This window comes from Haliotis cracherodii, unplaced genomic scaffold, assembly GCF_022045235.1.
Source record: "Haliotis cracherodii isolate W230 unplaced genomic scaffold, xgHalCrac1.p SCAF_17, whole genome shotgun sequence".
In the NCBI taxonomy this organism is placed as follows: domain Eukaryota; kingdom Metazoa; phylum Mollusca; class Gastropoda; order Lepetellida; family Haliotidae; genus Haliotis; species Haliotis cracherodii.
In genome coordinates, this window is record NW_027266272.1 from 24,102,154 (window position 1) to 24,119,884 (window position 17,731).

The following is a 17,731-nucleotide window of genomic DNA, read 5'->3' on the forward strand; positions in this document are numbered from 1 at the left end:
CGAGTAATAACGCTATGACGTCAGTACTATACACACGTCTAAACAAACGACACATATACAAAAAACACCCTAATAATTGCACAGTTAACTTAACTTGACAGAAGCAGGTGTTCTTTGATGTAGGAGAAGCATAATATCCTGTGAAACACACCCTGGTCTATTTATGACGTCATTTTGAGCACGTGTTGTTTATCACGTACACGTTAGTGCAATTACGTGTTAGTGTAATTATTTGGCATTGATGAGGTACATTAGCAAGCATTACCACAACGGCATTAAGTTTGATATAGCAGCTTTGTTTAAAGACGTTAAATGTTTCTACTCTCTTTATCCCCCAAGTGAGTGAGTAAATAAGTGAAAATCTAAGTCACATCGGCAATATATCGTGACTAGCACAAGTTCTACACTAATAGGATGTAAAAATATGTCGACGGCTGTCAGTATGAGAACTAGAACATAAAAAAATTGTTTATAAAACCAGTATTTGAGAAGTAAGAGGGTAAGGCTATAACAGTATAAAATCGGGATGTAGGTCGCCAACCACTAGAAGTAGTTAACCATATCAGGCACCATGGGGTTATATATGCAATAGGTGCGATCAAGTGCTATATAAGTGCATTGATCTTGAACACGGCGTTGAACCCCACTTCAACGCACCTGTCGAGCATTCACATCGTTATCGAAGTGCAATACTCCTAAACGCGACATTAAAAACCAGTTCACCTCACCGCTAGAGTGACCACGGTTCTAAAGTTGATGCGCGAGACAGATGATGCTATTCACGGTGCAATGTTACATCGACAGCTAACGCTGATTACAAGTACTTGCGTTGCCTAGCAAACATTCCTTCCACAACGGCAGTTTCCGGAAATTCTTGCCTTACCCAACCTAACACCATGTATCTCCCCGGTGTTATAGCGTCATCGTAATGAGGTGACGAGTGACGAGTGACGATACATTAAGAATATTATTGATTCAATGATAAAACGCCCTTAAAGTTTATGATATTTGGTATAGTCTGACAAGGATGGCAATTATTTATACACATACTCTGAGATAGAAACCGATGTCACTCATAGTTAACAAACACTTGAGGATGTACCCCCTGTACAGTGGTATTAGCGATGTGTGTAAAAAGTTTTTTTGTCATATCTCGAACTATTCGTTAAGTAACTCAAGATCATCTGTTTCGAAGTAGTGAGTGAGTTGTGTTTTACGCCGCATTTAACGGTATTGAATGCGCTCACAAACAGACAGACAGGTACACACAAACAAACACACATCACACACAAACGTTGACCACTTGGTGAAAAAACTCGGGTACTTGTATGGTGCAGACAAACATTGAGTTTGGAACTCTAACCACACAAACAAACACAAACACATACACGCACGCACAAACACAGTCAGACACACACACACAAACACACAAACAAACACGCATACACACCACACACACAAACACACGCTCACATACATATGCACGCACACGCACACACACACACACACACACACACACACACACACACACACACACACACACACACACACACACACACACACACACACACACACACACACACACACACACTTTGACCACTTGGTGAAAAACTCGGGTACACACCCAAACACACACACACACACACACACACACACACACACACACACACACACACACACACACACACACACACACACACACACACACCACGGACACACAAACGTTGACCACTTGGTGAAAATCTCGTGTACTTGTATGGTGCAGACAAACACAGCGACTTTGGAACTCGAACCCAAGATCTTAGGTTCAAGATAGGTGTAAAAAACGAAACCTTGTGATAGAAGGATGGATGGATGGATGGATAGATGGATAGATGGATGAAAGAAAGAAAAAAGATAGATAGATAGATAGATAGATAGATAGATAGATAGATAGATCCAGGTACATGGGTCGTTTATTAAATATTATTGTCTTTATTGAGCCTACAACGGAATCTCTGAATTCCCTGCACAAGTGATACAATTCCATTGCAGCAACTCGGAAGTAAGGCCCATTGTTGCAGAGCTATCTGAAACGGACCATAGATCATTCACCACCTCACCTCCCCTCGCGGTACTATATAGGCTGCGCTGCCGATGGATCTTCATTGCATATCTGACCACCAGTGGAACAAGCCACTGACACAACCGGCCGTCAACTGTGTACAACACAGACTGGGATTGTCGACGGAGTCGTATACGGACAACAGTGACGTCTGAAACTATATTATATGTGTTTTTCACAGCATTCAAACAATCACCTGTGTTATACGGACACCTGTGTACAACAACAACCACCAGCCATGTTGATGTATCAGATCCTGTCTGCGTTCTGTAGTGTGATGCACGTGCCCATAATATGCAGTGGGACAGATGACCTTGGGTTCGAGCTTCTGTTCACCTCTAACCTAAATGAAATGCATGATGTGGCCTTGACCTTTGATCATCCGGCTCCACCCTGGATCCGCGGAACGCTGGTAAGTGATTTATAAGTGTTTATATTCTAAAACTGGGATGTGTTTTATTGAAGGAAGGTGTATCTGGATGCGGAAGTTTTATTGCGGAAGATTTGTTTGTTGTTTAACGCAGCACTCAGCAATATTCCAGCTTTATGACGGCGGTCTGTAAAATAATCGAGTCTGGACCAGACAATCCAGTGATTGACATCATGAACATCGATCTAAGCAATTGGGATCGATGACATGTATCAACCAAGTCAGCGAGCCTGACCACCCGATCCCGTTTGTCGCCTTTTATGACAAGCATAATCGCCTTTTACGGCAGGTATGGGTTGCTGAAGACCTAGTATCTGGATGCAGTGATGTAAATTCCAAATCGATGACACCAAGGAGTACCTACACTCACATGTCGTAATGTCTGTCACATGTTACCATTTGGTCCTAAGATAAAACAAACGCATATAGCGTCTGCCTTGACCTTGGTATTTTACATAACAAGTCAAGTTGTTTCATAAAACACAGTACAGCCAAGAAGACCGGTCATCTCCCAAACGACGGTAGAGCTTACTTGCACAAAACGATCTTAGTACCAAGGCCATCATATCTCCCATACTTTAAAGTGGACTTAAAATGGTCTTACTCTCACCGCTAAGACTGCTTTGTGGAATTTGGACCAAAAACTACATCTACGGTAAATTTACGACGTTCCACCGCGTGCGTTCGCAAATTGTTTACCCTCACTGATACTATCCCATGGCGACAGACCGAGATTGCCTTGGCTTGGTGATATTTCTCCGTATGTTCTAAATGAGACATTTCCAAGTTATCTTCCGTCAGCCGCATGGGGCATTACCTAGTTTCTTCACGGGTCAGAGCACTGTATACCGGGGGTTGGGTCTTTGTTTGTCGGAGTCGTGGTTGCCACTGTGTTGTTAGGGAGGGGAGGAGGGGAGGAGCGATAAACATACGTCGATGTTTGGCGGCCATTAATTTCTACCGATCTCATTAAAAACAGATCTAAGTTCTCGCTGCCGCACATCCAATTACGGGTCACGTCAGAACGACCTTTCGCGAACTTTGACCGACAACTGAAATAAATAACAAGAAGTCGACATCAGCCATTTAGAAAGCAGCCCTCTCGAGCTTTATGGCACTCGTTTAAACCTGTCGACTTCCATTTCAGACTACGCTTGAAAAATATGTTGATACAGTTCTTGATTGAAGTTTTGAAAACTGAACAAACGTAGATTCCGGAATGTCTAATATATGGTTGAGATTGTATGGCAGTGCTTCCCACGTATTGTGCAACGCCGCCTCCGTTAAATTTTTATCCCACGGAAGCGAGAGGTAGACGATAATTTTGTCGGAATCAGACGTACGGGCCGTAATTGTCGTTCGGAATACACCGTGTTAACGTTTTCGAGGTTGCATGATTAGAAAACTCATTCCGACTGTCACTTTCATGATCTGGTAAGCAACGCTTAACTCTAGCGGGCAAAACTCATCCCCTTCTCATCTCTAGCAGGCTATACTCATCCCCTTCTGAACTCTAGCTGGCTATACTCATCCCCTTCTGAACTCTAGCAGCCTATACTCATCCTCTTCTGAACTCTAGCGGGTTATACTCATCCTCTTCTGAACTCTAGCGGGCTATACTGATCCCCTTCTCAGCTCTAGCAGGCTATACTCATCCCCTTCTCAGCTCTAGCGGGATATACTCATCCCCTTCTGAACTCTAGCAGGCAATACTCATCCCCTTCTGAACTCTAGCGGGCTATACTCATCCCCTTCTCAGCTCTAGCGGGCTATACTCATCCCCTTATGAACCATCGCGGGCTATACTCGTCCCCTCTGAACTCTAGCGGGCTATACTCATCCCCTTCTCAGCTCTAGCGGGCAATACTCATCCCCTTCTGAACTCTAGCGGGCTATACTCATCCCCTTCTGAACTCTAGCTGGCTATATACATCCTCTCTGAACTCTAGCGGGCTATACTTATCCCCTTCTGACATCTAGCTGGCTATACTCATCCCCTTCTGAACTCTAGCGGGCTATACTCATCCCCTTCTCAGCTCTAGCGGGCTATACTCATCCCCTTCTGAACTCTAGCGGGCTATACTTGTCCCCTCTGAACTCTAGCGGGCTATACTCATCCCCTTCTGAACTCTAGCGGGCTATACTCATCCCCTTCTGAACTCTAGCTGGCTATATACATCCTCTCTGAACTCTAGCGGGCTATACTTATCCCCTTCTGACATCTAGCTGGCTATACTCATCCCCTTCTGAACTCTAGCGGGCTATACTCATCCCCTTCTCAGCTCTAGCGGGCAATACTCATCCCCTTCTGAACTCTAGCGGGCTATACTCATCCCCTTCTGAACTCTAGCTGGCTATATACATCCTCTCTGAACTCTAGCGGGCTATACTTATCCCCTTCTGACATCTAGCTGGCTATACTCATCCCCTTCTGAACTCTAGCGGGCTATACTCATCCCCTTCTCAGCTCTAGCGGGCTATACTCATCCCCTTCTGAACTCTAGCGGGATATACTCATCCCCTTCTGAACTCTAGCGGGCTATACTCATCCCCTTCTGAACTCTAGCGGGCTATACTCATCCCCTTCTGAACTCTAGCTGGCTATATACATCCTCTCTGAACTCTAGCGGGCTATACTTATCCCCTTCTGACATCTAGCTGGCTATACTCATCCCCTTCTGAACTCTAGCGGGCTATACTCATCCCCTTCTCAGCTCTAGCGGGCAATACTCATCCCCTTCTGAACTCTAGCGGGCTATACTTGTCCCCTCTGAACTCTAGCGGGCTATACTCATCCCCTTCTGAACTCTAGCGGGCTATACTCATCCCCTTCTGAACTCTAGCGGGCTATACTCATCCCCTTCTGAACTCTAGCGGGCTATACTCATCCCCTTCTGAACTCTAGCGGGCAATACTCATCCCCTCTGAACTGTAGCGGGCTATACTCATCCCCTTCTGAACTCTAGCTGGTTATACTCATCCCCTTCTTAGCTCTAGCAGGCTATACTCATCCCCTTCTCAGCTCTAGCAGGCTATACTCATCCCCTTCTGAACTCTAGCGGGCTATTCTCATCCCCTTCTCAGCTCTAGCGGGATATACTCATACCCTTCTTAACTCGAGCAGGCAATACTCATCCCCTTCTGAACTCTAGCGGGCTATACTCATCCCCTTCTCAGCTCTAGCAGGCTATACTCATCCCCTTCTGTACTCTAGCGGGCTATACTCATCCCCTTCTCAGCTCTAGCAGGCTATACTCATCCCCTTCTGAACTCTAGCGGCCTATACTCATACCCTTTTCAGCTCTAGCAGGCTGTACTCATCCCCTTCTGAATTCTAGCGGACTATACTGATCCCCTTCTCAGCTCTAGCAGCCAATACTCACCCCCTTTTCAGCTCTAACAGGCTGTATTCACCCCCTTCTCAGTTCTAGCAGCCAATAATCATCCCCTTTAGGACAAGATAACAGACTTGACGGTTCCTTTTATTCAAGGGTTCCTATATAAATTTATTCATATTTATTTATTTTTAATTTACTCTAACGTCTTTCGCTCTTGTTTTCAGGTGCGAAATGGTCTTGGGTCGTTCTCCAACGGACCACGTAACTTTTCGCATTCGTTCGACGCCTTTGCGAAGCTGGCTAGTTGGCGTTTTCCCGGAAACAACTCCGTCTTTTTCTCTACCAAGTTTCTCCGTACGCATTTCTACAAGGACTCAATGAAAGAAAAAACAATCGCCCCATACCTCCTATTTCAAGGTGTAGAGCCGGAGTTTTCACAAGTGGAGAAATTTCAGGTATGTCAATAGTCCCATGTTAATTATCCTCATCTTTTCTTCATGACTGGACTGTTTTCGGAAGATTCCGATGTGAAAACGCATGCCGGTTCGTTCTGATTATGTTTCTGGGTTTGTCAGCACCGTACCCATGCACGTGGTTTTCATCAAAGTGGTAATAATGTTAAACCACCATGCTGGTACGCCGTGTTGTTAATACTGTTGAAACCCGCGTTAAACCCACTCACGTTTCTAAATTTCTGCTTCGTTGAACGCTTGAGATGGCCAGGCAATCCTATCTTCCCGAAGCAAGGGAGTTAACTGACTATAAAAGTCCAGTTTCCACCCTTGCCGAACTAGGCTTGTATTATGGAGTTACATTTTGGCTGGACTAACGAGTCTATGCATAGTACAATCAAACTCGTGCAACGAAATCGAAATCCGGTCAGTAAACCGTTGTGTATATTTCGGTCGATTGCAGGATTTGCAAAGCATGTACAACGCCAACTCGTTGTCAAAAAAAATAAATTCAAATATTTTCATGTTTCTAAGCAAGGCGCCCACGAAATTTAATGCAGTTAGACCCGTTTTATCACACTATAGAACTTCATTATCGATCAGATCGTCACGACTGGGCGCCGCCATTTTGTTTGATACAACTGCAAGTGATACGAGGGGTGGAATCTGATTGGTCCATAGGAGAGGCTCAGAAGGGACATGAGTCGTAATAACGGACTCGATCGTAATGGTGGCGCTACGATCGAGTCCAGGAATTACAGCCTAGTTCGGCAAGGGTGGAAACTTGGACTTTTATGGTCAGTTAACTCTCTTGCCTCGGGAAGATGAGGCAATGCATACCCCATGCTTTGAATAGGCCAGCTCAAAATTAAAATATTATCTATATACACGTTACATGTATGTTGCAGGCACTGGTACGCGGCATCGATAACATGAACGTCAACATTTACGCCTTCACCGACAATAAACGGAACCTGACGGAATACGTGGCTCTCAGCGACTTCTGGAAGTACTATGTCTTCTACCCACGTGACCTATCTACGGGCGGTGCCGTGTCGGCACGCGTATCTACTTCTTCTAGTGGGTTCGGGTTGCTAGGTTTTCTCAATTTATTGTCGTCTGCACACCCACTTCCGGAACCAGGAACCGGTCATCACATTACGTTCTTGTCGAGTGTCAGCGTATTGCCATGGACCAGTAGTGCCATCAGTCTAATAAGAATTGTCTCCCCTACAAAGCGAGTAACCATCGCTAGGTGGAACGTTGATCGCGTGCCGTACATGCATTCCTTCTCCGTGACAGAGAACTACGCCATTTTGTTTGCGAGCCCCTTCTATGTGAACGTTAAGAAAATGGTGCTCAAAGCCGAGCCTTTCGATTGTCTGGACTGGTATCCCAATCGGCCGACAACAGTGTATGTGGTAGAGTTGAAGACAGGCAAAGTCACCTCCTTGACAACAGGCAATGTATTTGCCATGCATCATATAAATGCCTTCGAGACAAGCGACACAGGTATAATATTGGACGTGTCCGCCTACACAAGCCCCGATTTCGTCAAGAATTTAGAAATGAAGGTTTTGACAGATCCAATCAAACGAAACCAGTTTGACTCACTTGCTCAAATTAAACGCTACCACATATCCCTAGCCACAAAAAAAGTGAGAGTTGAGACATTTAAAGGACCAGCCTACGCCCCCTACACGCCAAACATCGACATGCCGGCAATCAACGAAAACTACCGAGCTCGGCCGTATTGTTACGCTTACGGAATCGTTTTGAAGAAAGACAATGTGACACTCAGTAAAATTGCTCTGGTCAAGAAAGACCTATGTAAACAGAATGGGGACAAGGTGTGGTACGTCCCATACCACTACCCCTCGGAGGCGTGGTTCGTGCCTAACCCCCGGGGCAAGGCGGAGGATGATGGTGTTCTGATGCTACCCATCCTGGATGGCGTGCGGAGGACGACCTACCTGGCCGTGTTGGATGCTCGTACGATGGAGTTGACCAATAGAGCAGACCTCCCAACTGTCATCCCCTTCTCACTGCATGGACGTTTCTTCCCGGAGATCTACTGAGGTCGATATTAACGGGCTAGTTTCTGGGAAACAGCAGTAGACAATACCTAGTGCGACGAATAACCACATATGTTTTAGGGTTGGTATGTTAAGGAGTAGTATTTGTGTACGTGTCTGTATTCTTTCGTCACCTCTTTCGTCACCCCTATGGTCACCCCGTTCGTCACCTCTTTTGACACTCTTTGTCACGATAGACTTGATAAAGAAAAGGGGATAGGCGATATAACGGAAGGGTAGGTGTGGGGTTTTGGGAGAGGGGTGTGGTTGGGGTGGGGTGGGGTGGGGTGGGGTGGGGGATGGTGGGGTGTGTGGGTGTTTTACCCTCACCTTGGTTCACAACATAAGACATAAAAGGAGCATTTGGAACATCCGGGTCTTTGTGTAAGACCAATGCTGATCTTGGGCCTTCTGTCAGTTTGCTAATTTCGTTTCGTCAGTTTTTCATTGTAACGACAGAAGACGGGATCGGGCGTATGTCAACTTGTGTTTAATGGTGATTACTGGTACCCTAAGAAATTAGACTTTTGAATTCCGTGCAATGGACATATGTGTATACGGGTGCATATTGAGTTTCTACAGACATGTATATTGTCCTTAGTGCTGTTAGTGCCACCGGCCTACATTTATTGTTGTTTTTGTGGATTGTTGTTGTGTTACATCCTCTGTATGTATATTGTTGTTACTGTACTGCTGTATGTATGTTGTTGTTGTTGTTGTTACTGTAGGCGTGTCAAGGCTCATGTTCAAACACCTGTATCAGGCAGTCAATTTCACCCACAGGTGTGGATTATTATTTATTTAATAAATAACTCTTATCTTTGAAAGTGATGCTGTCCGAACGACCAGATATTTCTGGGATCTACTGCAACTCTCGTTAATGATTGCTTTTCAGCGGCAATCGACTGGTTTTTCTTGTGAGAAAATGAAATGTTATTATCATCATATCACGAAACACAATTAAAATGGTGTTGAAAATTACTGCCTCTCTTTGCTTCTGTTGTTATTGATTTAATGATAACCCACTGTCCCGTGGTGTGGTGTAGTGGTGTAGTGGTGGTGTGTTGGTAGAATGGCGGTTTGGTGAAGTGGTGGTGTAGTGGTGGTGTAGTGGTGGTGTGGTCTAGTGGTGTAGTGGTGATGTAGTGGTGGTGTAGTGGTGGTGTGGTCTAGTGGTGGTGTGGTCTAGTGGTGTAGTGGTGGTGTAGTGGTGTAGTGGTGTAATGGTGTAGTGGTGTAATGGTGTAGTGGTGTAGTGGTGTAGTGGTGGTGTGGTCTAGTGGTGTAGTGGTGGTGTAGTGGTGTAGTGGTGTAATGGTGTAGTGGTGTAGTGGTGGTGGTGTGGTGTAGTGGTGGTGTGGTGTAATGGTGTGGTGTGGTGTAGTGGTGTAATGGTGTAGTGGTGTAGTGGTGGTGTGGTCTAGTGGTGTAGTGGTGGTGTAGTGGTGTAATGGTGTAGTGGTGTAATGGTGTAGTGGTGTAGTGATGGTGGTGTGGTGGTGTGGTGTAATGGTGTAGTGGTGGTGTAGTGGTGGTGTGGTGTAGTGGTGTAATGGTGTAGTGGTGTAGTGGTGTAATGGTGTAGTGGTGTAATGGTGCGGTGGTGTAGTGGTGTAGTGGTGTAGTGGTGTAGTGGTGGTGTAGTGGTGAAGTGGTGTAATGGTGTAGTGGTGGTGTAGTCGTGGTGTGGTGTAGTGGTGGTGTGGTGTGGTGTAGTGGTGGTGTTGTGTAGTGGTGGTGTAGTGGTGTAGTGGTGGTGTAGTGGTGGTGTGGTGTAATGGTGTAATGGTGGTGTAGTGGTGGTGTGGTGTAGTGGTGGTGTGGTGTAGTGGTGGTGTAGTGGTGGTGTGGTGTGGTGGTGTAGTGGTGGTGTGGTGTAATGGTGTAGTGGTGGTGTAGTGGTGTAGTGGTGTAATGGTGTAGTGGTGTAGTGGTGTAATGGTGTAATGGTGTAGTGGTGTAGTGGTGTAGTGGTGTAATGGTGGTGTGGTGTAGTGGTGTAGTGGTGTAATGGTGTAGTGGTTTAGTTGTGGTGTAGTGGTGGTGTGGTGTAGTGGTGGTGTGGTGTGGTGGTGTAGTGGTGGTGTGGTGTAGTGGTGTAGTGGTGGTGTGGTGTAGTGGTGTAGTCGTGGTGTGGTGTGGTGGTGTAGTGGTGGTGTGGTGTAGTGGTGTAGTGGTGGTGTAGTCGTGGTGTGGTGTGGTGGTGTGGTGTAATGGTGTAGTGGTGGTGTAGTGGTGGTGTGGTGTGGTGGTGTAGTGGTGGTGTGGTGTAATGGTGAAGTGGTGGTGTAGTGGTGGTGTGGTGGTGTGGTGTGGTGTAGTGGTGGTGTGGTGTAGTGGTGGTGTGGTGTAGTAATGTAGTGGTGTAGTGGCGGTGTAGTGGTGTAGTGGTGGTGGTGTGGTGTGGTGTGGTGTAGTGGTGGTGTGGTGTAGCGGTTGAATAGTGTAGTGGTGTAGTGTATTGTTGGTCTGGTGTAGCGGTGGTATGGTGTAGTGGTGTAGTGGTGGTGTGGTGTAGTAATGTCCTGGTGTAGTGGCGGTGTAGTGGAGGTATGGTGTAGTTGTCGTGTGATGTTATGATGTGGTGCTGTGGTGGTGTTATGATGTGGTGTTGTGGTGGTGTGATGGTGTGGTGGTGTGATGGCGTGATGGTGTGATGTGTGATGTGTGATGTAGTGGTGGTGTTGTGTATTAGTGATGTGGTGGTGTGGTGGTGTAAAACAGTATTGACTCCGAGCCGACCAATCCTTGTTTTTGCCCCTTAATGCCGAGCGCCAGACAGGGTACCAACAAGAACCATCTTTTAACGTCTTTTGGTATGACGCGGCTCGGGATCGAACCCCGGACCTACCGCTTTCCGGGCGGACGCTCTACCACTTGACCACGGAGGCGGTCATGATGTGATGGTGTGATGGTGTGGTGGTGTGGTGATGCTTTGGTGTGGTGGTGTGGTGGTGTGGTGGTGTGATGATATGATGGTGTGATGATGTGATGATGTGATGATGTGGTGGTGTGGTGATGTGATGGTGTGGTGGTGTGGTGGTGTGATGGTGTGGTGATGCTTTGGTGTGGTGGTGTGATGGTGTGATGATGTGATGGTGAGGTGTGGTGATGTGATGGTGTGGTGAGTGGAGGTGTGATGGTGTTGTGTGTGGTGGTGTGATGATGTGATGGTGTGGTGGTGTGATGGTCAGGTGGTGTGATGATGTGATGGTGTGGTGGTGTGATGATGTGGTGTGATGGTGTGGTTGTGTGGTGGTGTGATGGTGTGATGGTGTTGGGGTGTGGCGTGTGGTGGTGTGGCCCGGAAATGGGAAGCTTGGGGGTTCGATCCCAGTCAGTTAACTCCCTTGTCTCGGGAACCATTTTCGACCGCCTCCATGGTATACTGGTAGAGCGTCCACCCGGAGAGCGAAAGGCCCATGGTTCGATCCCCGGGTCGTCATATCAAAAGACGTTAAAAGATGGTACTTGTTGTTATCATGTCTGGCGCTCGACATTTAGGGGTTAAAACAAGGACTGGTCGGCTCGGAGTCAGTATACTGTGTCTTAAACTGACTAGTACAAGCAGGCCCCTCACGCGCGTGCATGCACATCGCTATATAAGTGGAATAATCTTGAACGCGACATTAAAAGTCATTTCACCTCAACTCAACACAATGCGTATTGGGTTCTTGATTCTTCCTATATACAAAAACACACTCGTGCAATGCGTAGGCGGGAGGGTAGCATTGTGGTTAAAGCGTTCGCTCGTCACACCGAAGACCGAGTTCGAATCCCGACATGGGTATGTGTCAAGCCCATTGCTGGTGTCCCTTGCCGTGACATCGCTGGAATATTGCGTAAAACCATGTTCCTTCATTCACTCGTTAAGCGTGAGGAATCAGACAGCACCCAGCTAACTAAATGAGTACAAGACAAGCTCTCTGTGCGTGTTTTGCGAGTGTAAATGTCGACATGGTGTTAAGTGTCGACCGCCAATGTGAAACAATTTGTTAACCCAGATCGTAAAAGAATTCAGAAACAACACACAACAAAGGAATGTTTTACAATTAACAATAGTATCATATATTTAGCTAGGTTTAACAAATCAATACAAATTACTGCAAAGTAAATCAATGGCAGAACACAGTAGAGTGGCAGAACAATTACAATGGCAGTACTAATTACAATGGCAGTACTAATTACAATGGCAGTACTAATTACAATGGCAGTGGTTATAGCAATAAAGTCAGTGATAAGAATATTCACCTTGCAACAACAGTGGTCAAGCTTCCAAAACCGGCCCCGGCTGAATATCAAGGGTGAAAACACGATTTTCACAACCGCTGGTCTTGATGTAATGTGAGATGGGAGGCACGCCCTTGTCCACTTATATCGTCTAGATACCTTCTAGAAAGTTCCATACCAAGCTTGATTAGTCTGTAGCTGTCCTAGAAGATTTCAGATGTCACTTGACTCCAAAAATTCTAAATATAGTAGCTTCCACATCGCTGCTTACATTTGATACTAATGCTTTCCTGACAACTAATTTCTATTAAAACAATGTCATGAACGTCTACTGAATCTTTAACCAAAAAAAATTAATGTAATACAATTACAAGAATGCATCGCAATTCCATATAACAATGCTGGCTTGACGTGGCAGACACCCCACCTGAGACATGACTGTTGTGAAGAGTCCGTAAAATATAAAAGCGTCAGCTTGTAACATTTTTGTGAGCATACATTCCAGTGTCATCCGAGGCATTCGTGACCACTCGTGTCAATCCGGGACAAACCGAATGGCTTCTTGGAGGTGACGGAAAGGGGCGAGTGGGGACGAATGCAGTATGGTCAGTTTTGTTTTTTTATTGGTTGTTTAACGTCGCAAACAGCAATATTCCAGCTGTATGATGGCGGTCTGTAAGTAATCGAGTCTGGACCAGGCAATCCAGATAACACGAGCAATTGGGATCGATAACATGCATCAATCAAGTCAGCGAGCCTGACCACTCGATCCTATCAGTCGCCTTTTAGGACAAGCATAGTCACCTTTTACGGCAAGCATGGGTCAGTTGAGTCAGTGAGTGAGTTACAATGCAACGTCGCATCGGCATTATTCCAGCCTTAAAAGTGACGCGAACAAGTTTATATCTACACGCATGTCATAAATAAATAAACTTATCTTTAAAAGCAAATTTGGTAAGCATGTTTTAACAGTAACAAAGCCATGCCACCTCGCTGGGGGTCATGGAGGACCCACGGTATCTCAGCTTCCTACACGATACCCCAGCAGGATTTACGTTATCACTTCAGCCACCTGTGGTTGTGCAAAATGCCAGCTAGGATTGAACAATGCTGAGCAATGAGTTAAAACACTGCTTGGTGATAGTTACATCCATTATAATAGGAATTTTATGGTATTTCAACATCCTGAACAGAGCCCTCAATAATCTCTGTTGATAAAAGGATCACACCAAATTTAAAAATCAGCAATAAGTAAGAATCCAGTTGAGGTCGAAAGTTAAAAATAGTTGAATTTGCAGGAAAATAATATCACTCAGTAATATATCTACAATAATGACTTCTTTCACAAAAATGCATTATGTATTCCAAAGACGTGGAGGAAAATGTTTTATCTCATATTTTGGTAATCAACCTTTAGGCTTACTTTGCTTCTTCTACTGTGATCAATTAAACGTGCATATTTCATTTAATATGATTGACACAAGGGTGAAAGTTAGCATGATGATTGTCACGTGATCTGTAGACGTAAGAACAATACTGATTGTCCCGTCACAAGACACGTGCGTCCACGAGGGGGCGTTCCTGGTGTGACCACAGTGCGCACATACTGAATAAGTCTACGGATGTTGTCCTGTGGAGTTCTCTTCCATTCTTCCTGCAACGCGTCGGCTAGTTGTGTAAGTATCTGTGGCGCACGTTGACGTTGACGTAAACGTCTATCGAGTTCATCCAACTGATGATCTGGACGGCCATGGCAAGACTGTGGCGTTTGAATTATGAAGTAAACAGTGACACTAGCGGTGTGGTGTAGCGTTGTCACGTTAAAACAACCCCCTCTGTCTGTTGATGATCGGTAGAAGGGGAAGCTGAATAATTGTCGACGTACCGATTTGCTGTCAGATTCCTTTGAACCACCACCACCACCACCACCACCACCACCACCACCACCACTACCACCACCACCACCACCACGAAGTCAGACCTCCGTGTAGAGGTTATGGCTCTCCGAACCATCACACTTTCGCCATCGAATCTGTCACCCTATCGAGCGCAGTTCAGTTCACAAAAATCCTTTCGGCGTCTGAAGACGCTGTCTTCCATCAAGAAGTCGCCACCAGTTCCTCAACCCATGCCTGCACGGTGTTGCTCCATGCATACGCTGTCGTCGATGCAAACGTATCAATACAGCGACAAATACCGGTCTTCTGGGTCTAATTCCCATCTCTCGCAGACCATTTGTGATTTTTTGGTCCGTTACCCTCCTCAAACGAGGCTCATGTCCTGCAGTCTCGATGACAGTAGCATGTCGATGGCGTAGATTAAAGACCCGGATGTAGCGACCTAGTGCAGGGGTGGTAACTCTTGGTCTACCACTTCTCGGACGACAGGTGGTTGAATTGAGGCGGGTACATCGATCCCATCAATGAGATATGGTGCTCTGGTGAACATTGGGACTCTCCAGCTTCAGGACGTCCTATGGCGATGTTGCGATTGGCAGATTTCAGTCTCGGAATTTTCCCACTTCCAGTATGTCGACAAACGTATGACAAAATGTTGACTGAATTTTGACCTAAGACCCCTTGAAGATCCCGGTTAGAAATGGTCTTCAGCAACCATGATTGTCTACCCCCGTGAACATCACCTTTAGAAATTGTCTTCACTAACCCATGCTTGGCACCGTGAAGATTCGGGTTAGAATTGGTCATCAGCAACCATGCTTGTCTTCCCCCGTGAAGATTCGGGTTAGAATAGTTCTTTGGCAACCATGATTGTCTCCCCCCCCCCCCCCGTGAAGATCCGGGTAAGAATTCATTCTCAGCAGCAATTATAGTTGTCTCCCCTCGTGAAGATCCGGGTTAGAATTGGTCTTCAGCAACTATGCTTGTCTCCCCCCCGTGAAGATTCAGGTTAGTTAATTGGTACCCGGGAACCATGATTATCGCCAAGCACTTATACACCGTTGTTTGTGATACGTTTCCTCAAGATGTTGTGCTGCTGGCGTGTGCAGAAAGATGTCATGTGTTACTTTAGGTCTTCCAGCCTTTTAGTATGACTCGATGACTACCTTTAAGTTCTTTAAGAAAATGTCTGGATGTGTATTCTCGTTATCACGAAAGCTAGGAATATGTACAGCCTATAACTCGCAGTGTAAAAAGTACAGTCTACCGATACTAACAGTCAAAAGCTATTTACGTTTCTGTAAATACTTGCTTTCGGATCGCCCAAACGCAGGAGGACGAGGCGGGATGAAGGTACATTTTCTAACCATTAAGCAAGAGCAAGAACAAGTTTAAAGTGACGGAATACTTTCATTTCTGGGAGAGTGTTACCTGGCGTCCATGCGACTGTTTGTAGCCCTTCACGTGCAAGTGTTTCACCATCAACCTGGGAAGTATGGCGATGAAGGCAGATTTTCCTTCCTCCTGGGGATGGGTTATCTTAAAGCAGGTGTGAGACCCACGTTGTACCCAGGTGTAATGTTTTTACCGTCTCCAAATATATTCAGCTTCGGCCAAACACTTAAATTGAAAAATTAGAACGTCGCTTCCAGGAATTCTCCACTTTGAGCCTCGTTGACACGTTCCAGAACGTTTCCCACACCGTTTTTGGTATTTTATACATTTTCCAAAATTCTGAAAAGGCCAACATCAACTGTAATCCTTATGAAGATATCTGATAAGAATCATAACGATGTCTGTTTGAATGCAACAATTCCATGATCTCTTTAAGACACATTTACTGATCACTATAAGACATATGTACTCATGTATTCGACAAGCGACCTATTATTTAAGAAAAACAGTCCATAAGTCAGAAGCCCTTTTTAACTAGGTCATGGATGATAGGAAGGCCGTTCGACTGTCGCTCTAGAAGTTGGTGAGGTTATTAAGAAAACGTACAACCTTATGGATACCAACTTTTATTTTGGTCTAACGGTCATAGGGAGGTTGTGGATCAGTACAATCACCTCAACTCTAGAACCTCGAAGATCCGGGGTAGAATAGGTCTTCAGCAACTTATGCTTGCCGTAAAAGGCGATTATGCTTGTCGTAAGAGGCGACTTACGGATCGAGTGGTCAGACTCGCTGACTTGGTTGATACATGCCATCGTATCCCAATTGTGTGGATCGATGCTCATGATGTCAGTCACTGGATTGTCTGGTCCAGACTCAAGTATGTACAGACTGCCGTCATATGGCTGAAATATTGCTGAGAGCGGCGTTAAACAACAAACAAACAAACTTCAACTCTAGCCACCCATCTAAAACTAAGTCTGGCACCACTTCCCAAGAGAGCCAAGAACATCTGCTCCAGCAACCTTGACCTTGACCTTGGCCATGAACTGAGATCCGCCTCATCAAAATCACCCTACCTTACATTGACGAGACTTCTCATCAAATCGGTGATGTTATCAAGGTCCTGTATTACTATCCTCAATGATCTGGAATGTCCTTTCATTGTCTGAACGCAATCGTCCTACGCATCGGGAAAGGTCCAGAGAGGTCGAAAAAGCACTCCCGACGGTATGGTGCATTCCGTAACATTCGGGAAACTCCGCCGATTTTGTCTAGTCGGATTACAATCGTGACTATCGTGACAGATTCTGCCGTATCTGAGCAAAATCGTAACAATGTCCTTTGTAGTCTTGACGGTGTCCTGTAGATCGGGACGCTCTCATGAAGGACGGGCATGAATTGTTCATTGCCGTTTCTTGTCGATTGAATCCAGATTGCGTTCAAATATTGCCGAATGCGAACCGTCTTTGTCGGTTCAATGTCCGGTCACTGTCTGATCGCATTCGGGAGAATCGGGACGCTCTCGGGACAGATTCGGTCGTTTTTCACCATGCGGAAGATACAAATCGGATCAGATTCGGATTGAGAAAGGGAGAATCGGGACGAATTCGGCGGGACGCTTCCTGAACAATATCTGACTGTTTGTGAATTTCCCCCCACGAACCACAGGATCTTGATCAGACTTTTGACAAATTTTAATCGGGAATGGTCCTATCAAGGACGGCAGTAAAAATTCTGAATGTGTGACTGAGCCCTAAAGCTATTTCTTAATCATTTGAAGACATTTGATAGAATTAATGAATAGGG

General features: G+C 45.6%; 1 protein-coding gene across 1 annotated transcript; it reads left to right on the top strand.

The window, feature by feature from the left end:
• Positions 1-2,174: 2,174 nt before the first annotated feature.
• LOC139464547 (beta,beta-carotene 15,15'-dioxygenase-like) lies at positions 2,175-8,617 on the top strand. The gene is made up of 3 exons (XM_071246068.1): positions 2,175-2,516; positions 6,097-6,327; positions 7,233-8,617. Exons 1-3 carry the CDS (start codon positions 2,271-2,273, stop codon positions 8,400-8,402), a joined length of 1,647 nt encoding a protein of 548 aa, XP_071102169.1. The 5' UTR covers positions 2,175-2,270; the 3' UTR covers positions 8,403-8,617.
• Positions 8,618-17,731: the final 9,114 nt, after the last annotated feature.